Genomic DNA, 13,719 nt, shown 5'->3' on the forward strand with positions numbered 1-13,719 from the left:
ACAGGAGAAGTTCCAGCTTTTCACACTCATCTGTGAAAGGCCGTAAACACGGCAGGGGTTTCTGGCTTCAGATAAAGGGTCAGAGATAGCTCCTGGTTGGATGAGCAAAGATACGCCTTATTTGAATAAATTAAAGATAAGAATACGCCTTAACTATAAAACTTTCCACATAGAGTAACAAATCAGATTTGCTCTTGCAATTCTCCAAAGTCTTTTTCCAAGTCTGTCAGGTAAATGAATGTATGTCTCCGTTGTTCTGCAGTTTCTGTTGTAATTTTATGCATTGTCTTATATTGGATTAAACTCTGTAATTCTGTGATGTCAACACGCATTGCTGTTTTCTTCTGAGTGGCCACACGTGGCCCGCGGAGAGGAGGATCCAAGAGGAAGAGAGAGCCAAACCTTTTCCAAAATTAACTAATTTAGAATCTCTTCCTTAACAACATTTAAACACCTTTGTCTGTCAGTATGTTTTATGTTAGCATTTTTTTATATTCCCCGGTTCAAATTCACTAAAGGAATGACGTGTTGCTGCATCTTGGGCAATAAAATGTTTATTTTTTTATTTACAAAAGGAATCAAATGGATTGTTTCCATCTTTTAATGTCTTTCTTGTATATTGTACAAAAAAGGCACTGAGTACATTAAAGTAAAATTTGCAAAAAGGTGATTTAAATATGATCAGTTGTTTTTAGGACATTATTAAATGCTCACTGTCTGCTGCACACAGTGAGTTGGAAGTTAAAGAACATTAAAAATAAACCTTCAAAACTCACATTTATTGAATCACAATGGTCAAGGCAACATTGAAGTGCAATTGCATCATTTGGTCAGATACGTCTGGTATTATTCAGGCTGATTATTATATTAGTGAGAAACATTTGACCAATAATTGAACGAACAGCCAGATATTTATCTTCATTGGTGGGGCAAAAAGAGAAGAATTTATAATTCATAGTCAACATTAGATTTTTTTTTTTTCAATATTCATCAATACTATTGCAGAGAAACATTCTGCTTATATTTCACTTCCATTCTAACTGAAATGTGGATTTTGATCAGATGATGTGTCTCAACCTCACTCTGCAGCAAGGCAGGGGATGTGTGATGCTGTGGGTGTGTTTTGGAACACCAAGACATTGACTGAGTCTATCTGTAAACTTCCCATTGGGTCAATATAATGAGCCACAGAGGAACCTGACGAGAACAGAGCAGTTTTCATTATGAGAGAAAAAATTCCCTCATAGGAATAAATATACTTTCAGGCTGTATTTATTTCAACATTTTTATTCTGCCAAGAGAAAAGATTCATATTTTTGCAGTAGTGTCAACAAACTGATCGTCTATAAACATGGAGTATTCGGTTAGCTCGCAGATCAAAAGGACATGTATGTATACATTTATAGATATATAAGTGTTTGCATTATTAATTTAAAGTCCAATTACTTTTCTGTTGATCTAATTATTAATCAGATGATAATTCTGGCTCTTCAGAGGCGTCTCTGTTTAGTCATGCTGTTTAAATCTCCCTGCTGCACACTGAGCGCCCCAGAGGGGAAGTCGTCCTGTTTAACCAACGCAGCGGATCGGTTGAGCTCCGACAGCTCATTATGAGGGGCACCGGTGGGTCAGCGGGGCCTCGGGGGAGGGGCTTTGAGTCATCAATGAATTCTAGTAAAAGGGACGAATAGAGGGGGAAATACTTTTTTAAAGGTATTAAACCATGTTGTGGTTTTAACAGCAAAAACACAAAATGTTTAGTTTGAAAATAAAATGTGACGACAACAAAAAACAAAACAAAACAAAAAAAACCCCTGTATGGCCGGAACAAGATTTTTTGGGGCCTGAGGCAGATTTTCATTTGGACCCCCCATACCAAGATGTCAACACCAGATGTTTTACCATTCCTAAGCTACACTATGTAACTATGTAAATGATAGAATAATACCATTTACTACTCTAAATATGTAAATGATACAAAGTGATGCCACAAATTTGTAATTGACAGCATCAATTACAAATGATGCTACTAGTAGCATCATTTGTAATTAGCTTGCCTCATACCAGTGTTATCATGGCTGTAGATTTTAACCATACAGGAGTAACAAACTGAATTTTGTTGTATTTAAGTGTGTCGGTATTTAAGTGTGTCATATTATTTTAACTATTTGAAAGTAACACCTGCTGATAAACATGAAATTTACAGTAAACAAGTTAACAAGTTTCCCCAACAGCAGCCAAAAGCAGGAAAGTATTAGCTTATCATTAGTGTGACGACTGTAAAAGTAGTATAAAAACCGATTTTCCATATGTAATAGCATTTAGTTTGCATTTTTAAATGTTATTTTAAACCTATATATATATATTGTAAAACTCCTCCTCAGCTCATATCTAAGGCATTCTTAGTTAACATTTTATTACTTTAGGCCTTTAGGTTGTTGTTGAACATCCTCGTCTTTCAGGTGAAAAACTCACAAATGAGATGAAGTGAAAAGAACAAGTGTGAAGAGGCACGAAAGGCGGACGTTTTTTTCTTCTTCTTTTTTTATTTTTACAAGTCAGACAAAAATTAATGAAAAGAGAAAGAGATGAGATAAAGGGCAAGAGATGGAGGGGAAAGTACAGCCTGTTGGTTTAATGCAGGCAGCCTAATAGACTCCCGCAGGGTCATCTTTGATACGCTGCCTTCAGTCGGAGCCGTCAGCGCCGTAACTCAGGCAAACAAGCAGTTTTTAAGAGTCTTTCAAGCCGACATGAAAGGCAGCTTCTTCACGCTCTCCGTCGTTGTTCAGGCATTTTGTTCCACACTTTTACACTCGTCCCTCAAGAACGTACGTCTTCATTTATTTCTTGGTTTCCTGAAGTCTTCATTCAGCCTTTTAAGTCTCGAGCATTTTTACACAACGTACCTTTGATTGATATTCTTTATTTTTTGTAAGGCTCTTTTTATATATATATATTCATTTCCCATCTTGATGCCTTTAATTGTTTGTTTTGTATTTTAACTTTTCTTCCCCTGCAGTGTAGCTTTTCCTTTCTTTCTATTTTTTTGTTTTCATGCATAAGACTTTCTCCAAAACTAAAAGCACCAAAACAGACATGTAAAGCTAATTAATTCCAGGTACAAAGCCTGCATTGAAAATATTTATTAGGTACAAAATGTAGTGAAGTCTTTATTTAGTCTGATATATGTAGGACTCTTAAAAGCTTTCACTAATAAAATTAAGTAATTAATCATTAAGTGGTTCACAAAGATAGAGCTAAAGACTAAATGAAATGACAATTAGTAGAATGAAAAAAAGTTCTTCAGAAAAATCCTGTTTTATTAAAAATGTCTTCAGGCATCTGAGGTGGAGTACATAAAGACAGAGGAGGGTTAGTCCACAGACGTTTATGTCTTGATCTGTGTGAGTAACGTTCTGTGGCTGGAGTTTGAGGTTTTGATCCTGACAATTCAGTGACAGAACAAAAAGTTTGACCAAGGCGGTGAGACCTTCTGCTGGTTCCAGTTTGATGTTTTACTCCAGAGTTTTGAACCAACTGAAGTTTATCGAGGATGTTTTTTGTTGATGCATATGAAAACTGCATTACAATTGCTTCTTTGACGATCACAACCTCCTGTTCAACACCAGCCTTCTTAGTTCAGAAATATTTCCATAATACTGTTAAACAACCTACATTTCTTAAAGTCAGAATTTGAGACCCTGGTTATCAGGCATTTAATCGTCTTAAAGTTCAGTTGGATGGAGCAATTTTTTTAACCAGTTTGTAATTTCACTTTTACTCTTAAATAAATCTGACAGTGTGAAGAACGGGACGTTTTATTGTATTTATCTGTCGTCTGTCCAAGGCGTATGTGTTTAGCAACAAAAGACAGGGGCCCAAACAGAGCCCTGGGGGAACGCCACATTTAAAAAGCTACTGGGTATCAAACTGTTTGTGATAAATGGCCTCTATCACGTACTCTCGGCGTCGTCGGATGCGCTTGTAAACGTGTCTTCAGTTCCTTTTTTCCCGGCTTGGCCTCAGCCTCTCCCTCTTGGTCCGACTCCCCCTCAGGTCCAGGGTCACATGCCTCCTCTGATGATCCCCCTGTTCCCACACGACCAGCGCTCTCTGGCTGCCGCCGCCGCCGCCGCACAACAAGGCTTCCTCTTCCCGCCCGGCATGTCCTACAAGCCAGGTATATTTATGTGCGCCTCCTCTCCTTTACCCCCTCACCCTCCAACACACACACACACACACACACACACACACACACACACACACGCACACACACACAGATTCCAGTTGACAGAAATGAGGTGTGTCAGGTAAGGAATGTTCTGGAAATGAGCGGAGAGATTTACAAGCTCCGCTTGTTCACTTCAGGATCAATGCGTTTGGACACAGAGCGGACTGGAACATCTCTTTCCGTGGCAACTGCAAAGCATGTCAGTCGCCCTGCACATCTGCAACATGGGATTTCACACACACGCACGCACGCACGCAAGCACGCACGCACGCACGCACGCACGTACGCACACACACACATACACTGCATCCACCTATTGCACATTTGTAACTGGCCACGAAAAAATGAGGAACAAGTTTCATCTGTGGGTGTCTTGAGTTATTTACGGATTCTGAAAATGTGGATTCTGAACTTTTTAATGATGTCAAACACAGAAATATTTTTTAAAAATGAGGGAGATGTGGCCGTTTCAATGTTGGCACTCTGCAACAACGATTAGTGAGAAAACAGGCTGAAGTTTCAGAAGATTTGCCCTCAAACAGGCCTTTAGCGGCGTGGGTTATGGTGATGAGCCGGTGATAAGTAGCCATGTGTTTCTGTCTAACGTCAGTCTTATTAGATAGATGGATGGATAGATTTATGGATATATAGATGGGTAGCTAGCCCAGTAGCTAACCATCTAGACAGATAGGCGGACGGACAGACGGAGGGATAGACAGAAGATGTATGCCTTGCCATTACCAGACGTGAATCTGGATTTGGTAATTTTGAGCTAATCTGTGAAGAAAACCAGGCAGAAATTTCAGTCGCTAGATGTGCAACGCCAACACAGACATACGCTTATAGATGGACGCAGACGGTTCCACACAAAATTAGTTCAGGAAAGTCGCATGTAGATAATACCACACTTTTCAGACACTTATTTTTGAAAAAGGTTGACAACTACATATCAGTTTCCTTCCGCTTCAACAATTACTTATTTGCTTTGCTTTTGTGTATGAGAGAAAACCCGACCAAATCACGTCTAAGTTTGCGGTGAATTGTGACAAAATGTGAAGATGTTCAGAGAACACTTTTGCAGCTGTTCCAGTTTTTGTCCGTGTTGCACGCTGACCACCTGAACGTGAGAACGACTCTGTGAAGGAACGCACACAGCGTAGCGTGTCGCAGCACATCTTTCTCCCCGGCTCTGCCTCCACAGCACGTCTTTGGCCACACCCTCGCGCAAAGTCACGCGTAATTTGCAGTCTTGTTTTTGCAGGATCCCACGCGCCACCTGCTTTCTTTGCGTCTTCCTGGTCCTTCGCATTCCTCTCTCCCATACATTCCTCCAGGTGCTCGCCCGACACAGGTTAGCGGCGAGCCTCCGCGGTTCATGTCGGTACAGTCTGCGTATAGTCGGACGCAAGGCTGCAAATAGAAAGAAAAAGTAAAACAACTCAAAGAAAGGCGTTAAAAAGCCATCATTGTGCACTCTGGGGTTTTTTTTTTCCTTTATTTTTTGCTTCGATCTGTTTTCAACAAAGACCTGGACATGAAAAGCCTTTTAAAGTCAAACAGTAGGGGTTTATACATGGCACTCGCTTATGAGCTGGTGAGTGCATCCCATTGAGCGAGCGCCGCTCAGCCCGGTCTCGAGCACTTATGTGTGCAGACAGTGAGTCTTATTAACCTCTGAATAAAGCGTTCTGACCCTTTGTGTTTATGTATAAAAACATGAGCGGGGGGAAGGAGACAAAGCAGCGAGACGGAGAGAACGAGACGGGTCTGAAGGTAAAGAGCAGGTTTGTTCTTGTGCTGAACTCTGCCCCCACCTCTCTCTGTTAACACGAGTTGTCTCTGGTTGTTCACCAGGTGAGAATTACCCAATGCAGTTCATTCCATCAACAATGGCAGCCGCGGCGGCCTCTGGACTCAGCCCGCTACAGCTGCAGGTAAGAGGGCGACGCCTTGACACTCCATTGAACCAAAACCTCATCAAACTGTTTTAAAATATAAATTGATTCCTTTAATATTTTTTTTTAATCTGCATAAAGCAAGGCTTCATGTAAAGTTCCACAAAGAAAGGGACTTAGTAATAGAGTGGTGACAGATAAGAGCATAGACTCTGGTGATTGAGTGAGATACAGTTGAATTAACTTGAAGCATTTTTTCAGCTGATAATAAAAAGCATCTGTCAAAGTCGAATGCATCTAAAAACAAACGAAAACTTTTTTTTGTTACTATATCTGCTGAGCAATCGAAAAGAAAATGACTGTCAAAGGACAAAGCAACCAAACTAGATGAGTGAGTGGATATGTTTGACATTTATAAAATTGAAAAACATAACAGCCTTTTTCAATCACAAAACCAAACAATTAAGGTTATTTTGGCAAAACGGGGTCTGCTATGTGAAACTCAGAAGGTTTGACTTAAGTTTTAGATACCATATTTACATGCACTCTATGGACTGAGGCAGAAGTAAGTGTCCTTGAACCAAATTGTTTTTAATTGTAAGCGTGTAGCTAGCACTTAGAGGAAGTTCAGTATGAGGTGTCAGTAATGCTGAAATTTGTTGCTGTATTGTTTGGTAAAATGCCGCAGAATGGACTCTTCTCAGTCATCTTCATCATGTCAACAGACGTGTCTCCCAGAGAAATAGCATTATTTGAGTTGATTTGTTTTATTGATGTATTAACATTTCTTCAACCAATGCTTCCAGAAATGTTATTATTGGCAGAAGTATTTGCGTTCACACGTAGTAACTGGCGTGATAACCTGTTTTCAGTCTATTAAATGTTGATCTAAACTTTGCAAATACAGCAGCTTCAGCTCTTCTGAGAAAGCTTTCACAAGGATTAGGAGAACATTTAAGGGAAATCTTGGCCATTCTGATTCGTTCTTTTAGAAATGTTTGCATTTTTGAACAAGCAAAAATGATTTTTTTCTTTCTGTGGTACATGTCTGTTTAAAATATTTTGTGTAAATGACATAAAATTGGTGTTATACACACATTTGCCATATTGTGAGAATGTCATGGTCCAATACCTCCAATACTGAAACGTTATTCATCGTCTATATGAAGTACAGTTTTGGAAAACTAAGTTTAAAGGTTGTGTGTGTTTTTTTTATGTTGCTACCTTCAGCAATGACCTCAAACCAGTTGTTGAACAATATTTTTAATAGGAAGGACTGGAAGAGAATAAACTAAATAAAACTCAGGTTCATGTTAACCATGTCCTGAGGTGAAAAGGGCACAGCACCAAAAACCTTGTGTTTTGTGGTTTACAGAAAGACTTTGTGTTGCCTTCAGGGACGTCGTTGGAAAGGATGTGTAGAAAGGCATAAGATAAATTCAATTTAACTATATCTTATACAACAGCAGGTAGAATAATTTCACACCGCAAAATGTAAAAAAGTTGATGCAAGATGAAAGGATACAGTATGGTGCAAATAAATGCAGGTTCTCTGTGGATGAGCCAGAGCCCTGGGCTTTCAGCTCACTCCTCTGGACACTGAGGTGGAGAAGAAGGAATTTCAGTTTGTTTCTGGTGAAACCATTTCTGTGTTGATTTGGAACGTTGCTCTGTTAAAAGACCCGATAGTGACTGAGTGTCTGTACGCTGTTTTAAAGTTTTAAAGAACCTATCACACACACACATGCATACACGCACTTCAGCTCATCATCCTCCACCATATGTGACAGTGGGACTTAGGTGCTTTCCTCATATTCATCATTGTTGCCAAAAAACAGCAAATTCCACATATATACAGTTGAAACCAGAAGTTTACATACACTGAATACACTTGTTTCTCTCAAGGTCTGAAGTTAAATCAGAGCAGACGTCTCTTGTTTGAGCTCAGTTAGAATTACCAAGAGTATTTCCATTTGCTAAATTCGACCGTATGGAGCGAAAGAATATGTCAAAGAATATGTCAGAGATTTGTTTATGAATGTCTTCAACATAAAAAGTTTACTTAAAGATTGGCTACTGTCTCTTTAAACCAGAGGTTCCCAAACTGTGGGGCACGCCCCCATTATGCCCCATAATTCAGGTGGATGCGATTTATGTTTTCGCATCCACCTGAATAATGTGTAGTTGCGCCACTGGCTACGTAGGTTTGTGTTAGAATCACGGCAGCAAACCAGCAAAAGAAGAAAATGTTTGGAAACCACTGCTTTAAACAATGAGGGAAAGCCCAGATGATGATGTCACAGCTTTGGAAGCCTCTGATAGGTTAACTGACACTTTTGAGTTTGACATGATTGGAAAGTCAAAAAAACATCAGCCAAGTTATCAGGAAGAGAACTTTGAATAACAAAGTCAATGTTTTAGTGTGGCCATCACAAAGCCATGACCTCAGATCTGTAAAGGTGTGAGTCAACGAAGCGGCGCATCAACCTGATTTATTAAATCAAACCTGATTTATTAAACCTCATTTACTCCAGTTCTGTTAGGAGGAATGGGCCACAACTCCAGCAAACTATTGTGAGAATAGTTTGCTGGTACAGTTCAAAGGCAAAGCGATTAAATACTAAGGAAACGTCTGATTTTGAAGGCATTATTAAATAAATCTCCAACACTCCTTCTTTAAAATATAAATAATTGTGGTAAGTTTAATTGACATAAAACAAGAGAAATGTTGCCTACGTTAACAATATTAGACAGTGAGAAATAAAGGTTCATGTCTTTTACGTGGTGTGTGTAAGCGTCTGACTTCACCTGTATACCGTATTTTCTGGACTATAGAGCGCACCTCACTATAAGATGCACCTACAAAGTTTTCTTAAAAAAACTGGAAAAATACATATATAAGCCTCACCAGACTATAAGCTGCTGATATCTCCGCCGCTCTCGGTTTCCACAAGGACGCAGCAGAGGACTGTGTCCTTAATAAATCTGCTATTAAGGACGCAGTCATGCGTCTCCAACACCGAACCATGGATTCGTTCATGCTGAATACAGCGGCGGCTATCGATCTGTACTGCAAGCCTCAACTTAAAGCAGCGCCATATGAACTTCTTTGTGTGGTTCCCATGATGAGGGGGTATGAGTTTGAAAACATTTCTCCGTCGTGCCTGCTGCTAGCATGTGCTTGTTCTAAATGAAAATCAGCACTTTCTTCTTTGATTTCCAATTTTGACTTCCAATGATTCACTTCGTGCTAAAGAGCCCCCTGGGGGTTGAAGAAAAATCCATAGAAAAGCCGCACCGGATTACAAGCCGCATGGTTCAAAGCGTGGGGGAAAAGTAGCGGCTTATAGTCTGAGAAATACGGTATATGAAGCAATATACTCAAATTAACCCTCTCGTGCATGAATTATGATCCTTTGTGTCAGGATTTTTTTCCCCTTTTTTATTTTCTTAAGGCATAAAAAAAGGTAGGAAAAAAAATGTTGTTAAAATATATATATATATATATATATATATATATATATATATATATATATACATATATATTTATATATATATATATATATATATATATATATATATATATATATATATATATTTTTTTTTTTTTATATATATATATTATATATATATATTTTTTTTAGGTGATCAATTGTAATTTTCTGCAAATACAAAGTTGTTATTTGAAAAATACATCAGTAGTATTGTTCTTCAGGAGTTATTTGATGTCACAATATTTTTTTGAACCGGAAAGAGTCGTCTGCAGTAGAAGGAGGGACCGGGTCGGTTGGCATGCTTTTTTGTCTGTCAGCCATATTGGATTTAACAAAACTAATTTCTTGCATTTGCAGCTGATGGCCAGTAGCTAATAGTGTATTTTATGATGCATTATAAAATGCATCATAAAATACACTGTGTGTTGGTGGTCTGTCTGTTGTATTTCTAACATAAAAATCCACAAGAAGCACAGTGGACAGCTTTTAGATAGCTGTCCACTGTAGTGACCACTATGAAAGGGTTAAAGGAAGGATTTTACATTCAAGCTATAGGAGGAATACATCTGAATACATTTTGCATATCTTTATTAACGGGGGCTAATGAAACTGTGTCTGTATTCCAAACTCAGCGAGAATACAATCCCATCATCTTCATAGCATGACACTTAAAGGCCAAAGCTATTGTTAAACTCAAGAGCCAAGAGCTTACAGTGATGGATATAATTAGGAAAGAGGACCTTGGGATTTATTTGAAGACTAACATTCATAACGATAGAATGGTTAACAGGTTATCAGGTTAACAAAAGGAAGCTTAAGAATGCAACACCACTCCGTTCTCTGTACAATATGCTAGCTTGATTTCCTGTGCTTTGCTCGATATGTTCCTGAAGAACTTAGAAACATTTTTTTTTCTTTTAAGTGGAAAGTACAATCGGGAGCTGGAGGGCACCCAGCATGCATTAATTGGCGCACGTTCCAGCTTCCCTCGTGTTTTCTTTTGAGCTTAATGGCGTTCCAGTAGCTCTTTAAAATAACATGACACAGCGTTTGAAGACAGAGCTGGGTGGACTGACGCTAACAGGTTAGCCTCCTTACTCGCTGCCTGTCAACTGTATCAGACAAAACCTGTTATGATGAATGACGGAGGAATTCCACCCCACCAGCACAACACCTGGCCCCAGCAATTCATCACATTTATTTAACGGCTCCCTGACACCTGCGGTTTGAAAATAGCACTTATCCCTAATAGTTATCATACAACATGTTTGCAAAGCTAAAAGATTATGCAAAATGGAAAATAGGGGATAGAAGAAAAAAGAACAGATTTGCTCTCTGAAGGCGGTTGAGATCTTGACAAAACAAGCCCACCACCCTTCCTGCTCTACCTACCCAGGAAGGACAAAAACTCTTAAGAAAAAGGCTTTTTTTTATTTCACTCACCAACAATACAGCTTCATCATGTCACTCATTACCATAGCATGGCTTTTTAGATGTCACAAGAATCCTTATCTCACTTTATTCAATTTGCATTGTGGTTCTCGTTTATCGGAGAACTCATTAGCCGCTATTGACTTAGCAAAGCGCTGCGCTTCGCCACGCTTCGCCGCGGGGGTGTCGGAGCCCTCCTGTCTCCCACTCCTGGCTTTGAAATGATCAAAAGGAGCCGCACGGTGCGCGAGAGGTAAAGAGGGCGCGTGATGTCAGAGGCGCAAATGTCGCTCACATTCAAGACGCTGGCGGAGAACGAGAGGCGGCGAGGAACCTGAATGAGAGAGGAAGCTTCTCATCAGGCCGTCGGCAGAAACCGAAAAAGAGGAAGAAAGGCGGGGAGACAGGGAGCGCGGGGAAGTGTTCAGGATGGAATAAACGGTGATTGTTGGGGGATTTTGCGTGCGTGTGTGTAAGAGGTTGTAGCAGAGAGGGAGAGAAGCAGGCAGTGGCTGCCAGCATGTTTGGACATTGTTTATACAGTAACGCTTTTGCTAAGAGTGATCATGATAAGACTTCGACAATAAGTCTGTACTTGTTCATCATGACAGAAACTTTTTTTTACTTTACAGCAAATAAAAAAAAATTATAGAGAATAACATTTGCACATCATGCTGTGCTTGTGGTTATAATATTTCTGACTTTATTTCTGACAGAATTATGACTTTAATCTCAGTATTCTCCCTTTTTTCTCAAAATCAGAATTGATTTCTCTCTAAAGCTCATATTTAAGGTGCTACTTTATTTTTATTCTTACTTCTTTAATTATCAGTTCTAGTGTTTAAGTATCAGAACCTAATAAAACTGATTGTGGCGAAGCGTGGCGTAGTGGTAACGCGCCCGTCCTGTTTATAAAGACTTTCATTCCACATCTGGGGTTCGATTTCTGACTTTTCTGTATCTTCTGTCCATTTCCCTGTGATTGTCTCAGTGTTGAGCAGACTTTAGCTCACATTTGACATCATAAGACTTTATTATACTGAGGCGTTTGGGATCACCTCGTTGGCTGCAAAGTGCCCTGAAGAGCCCAGATCATTGGCCGTCCATCACTGTGCCTGACTGTTGAAAGGCCTCCAGAGATTTGAGTTCTTTTCTCAGAGTTTATACAAGGTTTGAATTTTCTGAAACACCATCTTCTTGTAGGATTTGCAGCTGTGTTATTATTATTACATTATTGAAACATTTTCCATTTCTGAAAAAAAAAAATCTTACAGTGGGCGTTGTTAGGTTATTGTTGAATTATGTTCTATTACCCTCATAAATTCGATGAAAGCAGAGAGGTTGCAGATAGTCTTTCCACACACAGCTTTCCTATATTTGCTTTATCTTTGTTTAATAATTAAAATATGAAATCCATTGCATCCCTCCTTGGGATGTCAACGATTGAACCAGGTACAGAAAGAACCATTTTAATTACGTCCTAAAATGTAAAAAAACCTTCGAATTTTACGACGGGGTTTACTTTCTTTTCACCATGACTATCATTCCAGCGCTGGAAGCTTTAGTTACAGAGGTGTGCCAGTGTCGGAAAATGTTGTAACACTGATTCTCTGCTGCTCACTCCTGTGAAAACGTGGTGCGAGGCCAAATGCAATGGTGCAATCATTAAAAATGCATCAAAAAAAAGAGAATGTTTCTAAAACTGTGAATCCGCGTTGTAGGAGAAGGGAGACATATGGCGCACTGTGTGCATTTGCATACATTAATGAACTCCTTTTTTTTATTTGCTATCAAAAGGACGGTTTTCATGCAGCCCTTAAGTCGGGCTGTCGGTTGGGATTTGCACAAGCTGCTGTTTGTTAACATGACAGTCACTTTGAGAAAACTGAGATCTTGCTCAAGTCATTAAGCTGTGTTGACTAGGAAGCCCCTCATTTCCACTTGGGGAACCTCTTCATTAGCCTTTTAAAGCAGCGTGCCACTTCCTACTTCATAAGGGTCGGTTCACGGCTTCGTTAACGAGTTTGGTTCTGTAGGTCAGCATGTTTCCAGTTCCCAGCCTCAACACGAGCCGGTTGGGCGTGATTCTCGTTTCTTTGTGTCCCTTCACGTACTGCAGTTTTTGTGCTCTGCTCAGTTCGTCTCGGAAGTCAGAGAACGGATTTGGGAGCGACCCAAATAGAGCGTGTTCCCGTTGCGAGTCGGAACACCAGTAGGATTTGCTAAATGTTGTAGCGATAACTACTGTCAGCAAAATGAGCCGATAAAAAACATATTTCGTTCCTTTTTACGCCTTTGTACTCTTAAAGGAACATGTTCACAATTAAGAATCGTACAGTACAAAGTGTGCCTCTTATTTAATGAGATACACACTGTCAGAATTGCTAATAAATAGTTTATGAAGGCAGCTTTTACTATTTTTAATGTTATAGCCACAAACTTGTGATCAGCTCAAGCTATTTACTCTGTTAAGCTGCCCTATAACCACTTTAAAGGGGAGTCCAATGTGCGACCTTCATAAATTTAAGCACAGCCTGACAGTCGTGTCCCAATGAAACATTAAACATGCCGGCAGCAGCGCCAAGTTTCTGGAAAAAAAAAAACAATATCTGAAAATGTTGAACTGTGGTAGTATTTATTTATGCATCTGTACATAAACGATGTG

At 39.5% G+C, this 13,719-nt stretch overlaps 1 protein-coding gene across 1 annotated transcript in view; it reads left to right on the forward strand.

Moving 5' to 3' along the window:
* Nucleotides 1–13,719, forward strand: part of LOC106929700 (transcription factor SOX-6-like) — a 148,249-nt gene that overhangs the window by 104,203 nt on the left and 30,327 nt on the right. The window contains exons 8-9 of the mRNA XM_015006799.2: nt 4,060–4,183; nt 6,089–6,168. Coding sequence (XP_014862285.2) covers nt 4,060–4,183; nt 6,089–6,168 — 204 coding nt within the window. The remainder of the gene's footprint in view (nt 1–4,059; nt 4,184–6,088; nt 6,169–13,719) is intronic.

The sequence above is a fragment of the Poecilia mexicana genome, unplaced genomic scaffold, assembly GCF_051168715.1.
Source record: "Poecilia mexicana isolate PSO_F unplaced genomic scaffold, ASM5116871v1 scaffold_6, whole genome shotgun sequence".
In the NCBI taxonomy this organism is placed as follows: Eukaryota; Metazoa; Chordata; class Actinopteri; order Cyprinodontiformes; family Poeciliidae; genus Poecilia; species Poecilia mexicana.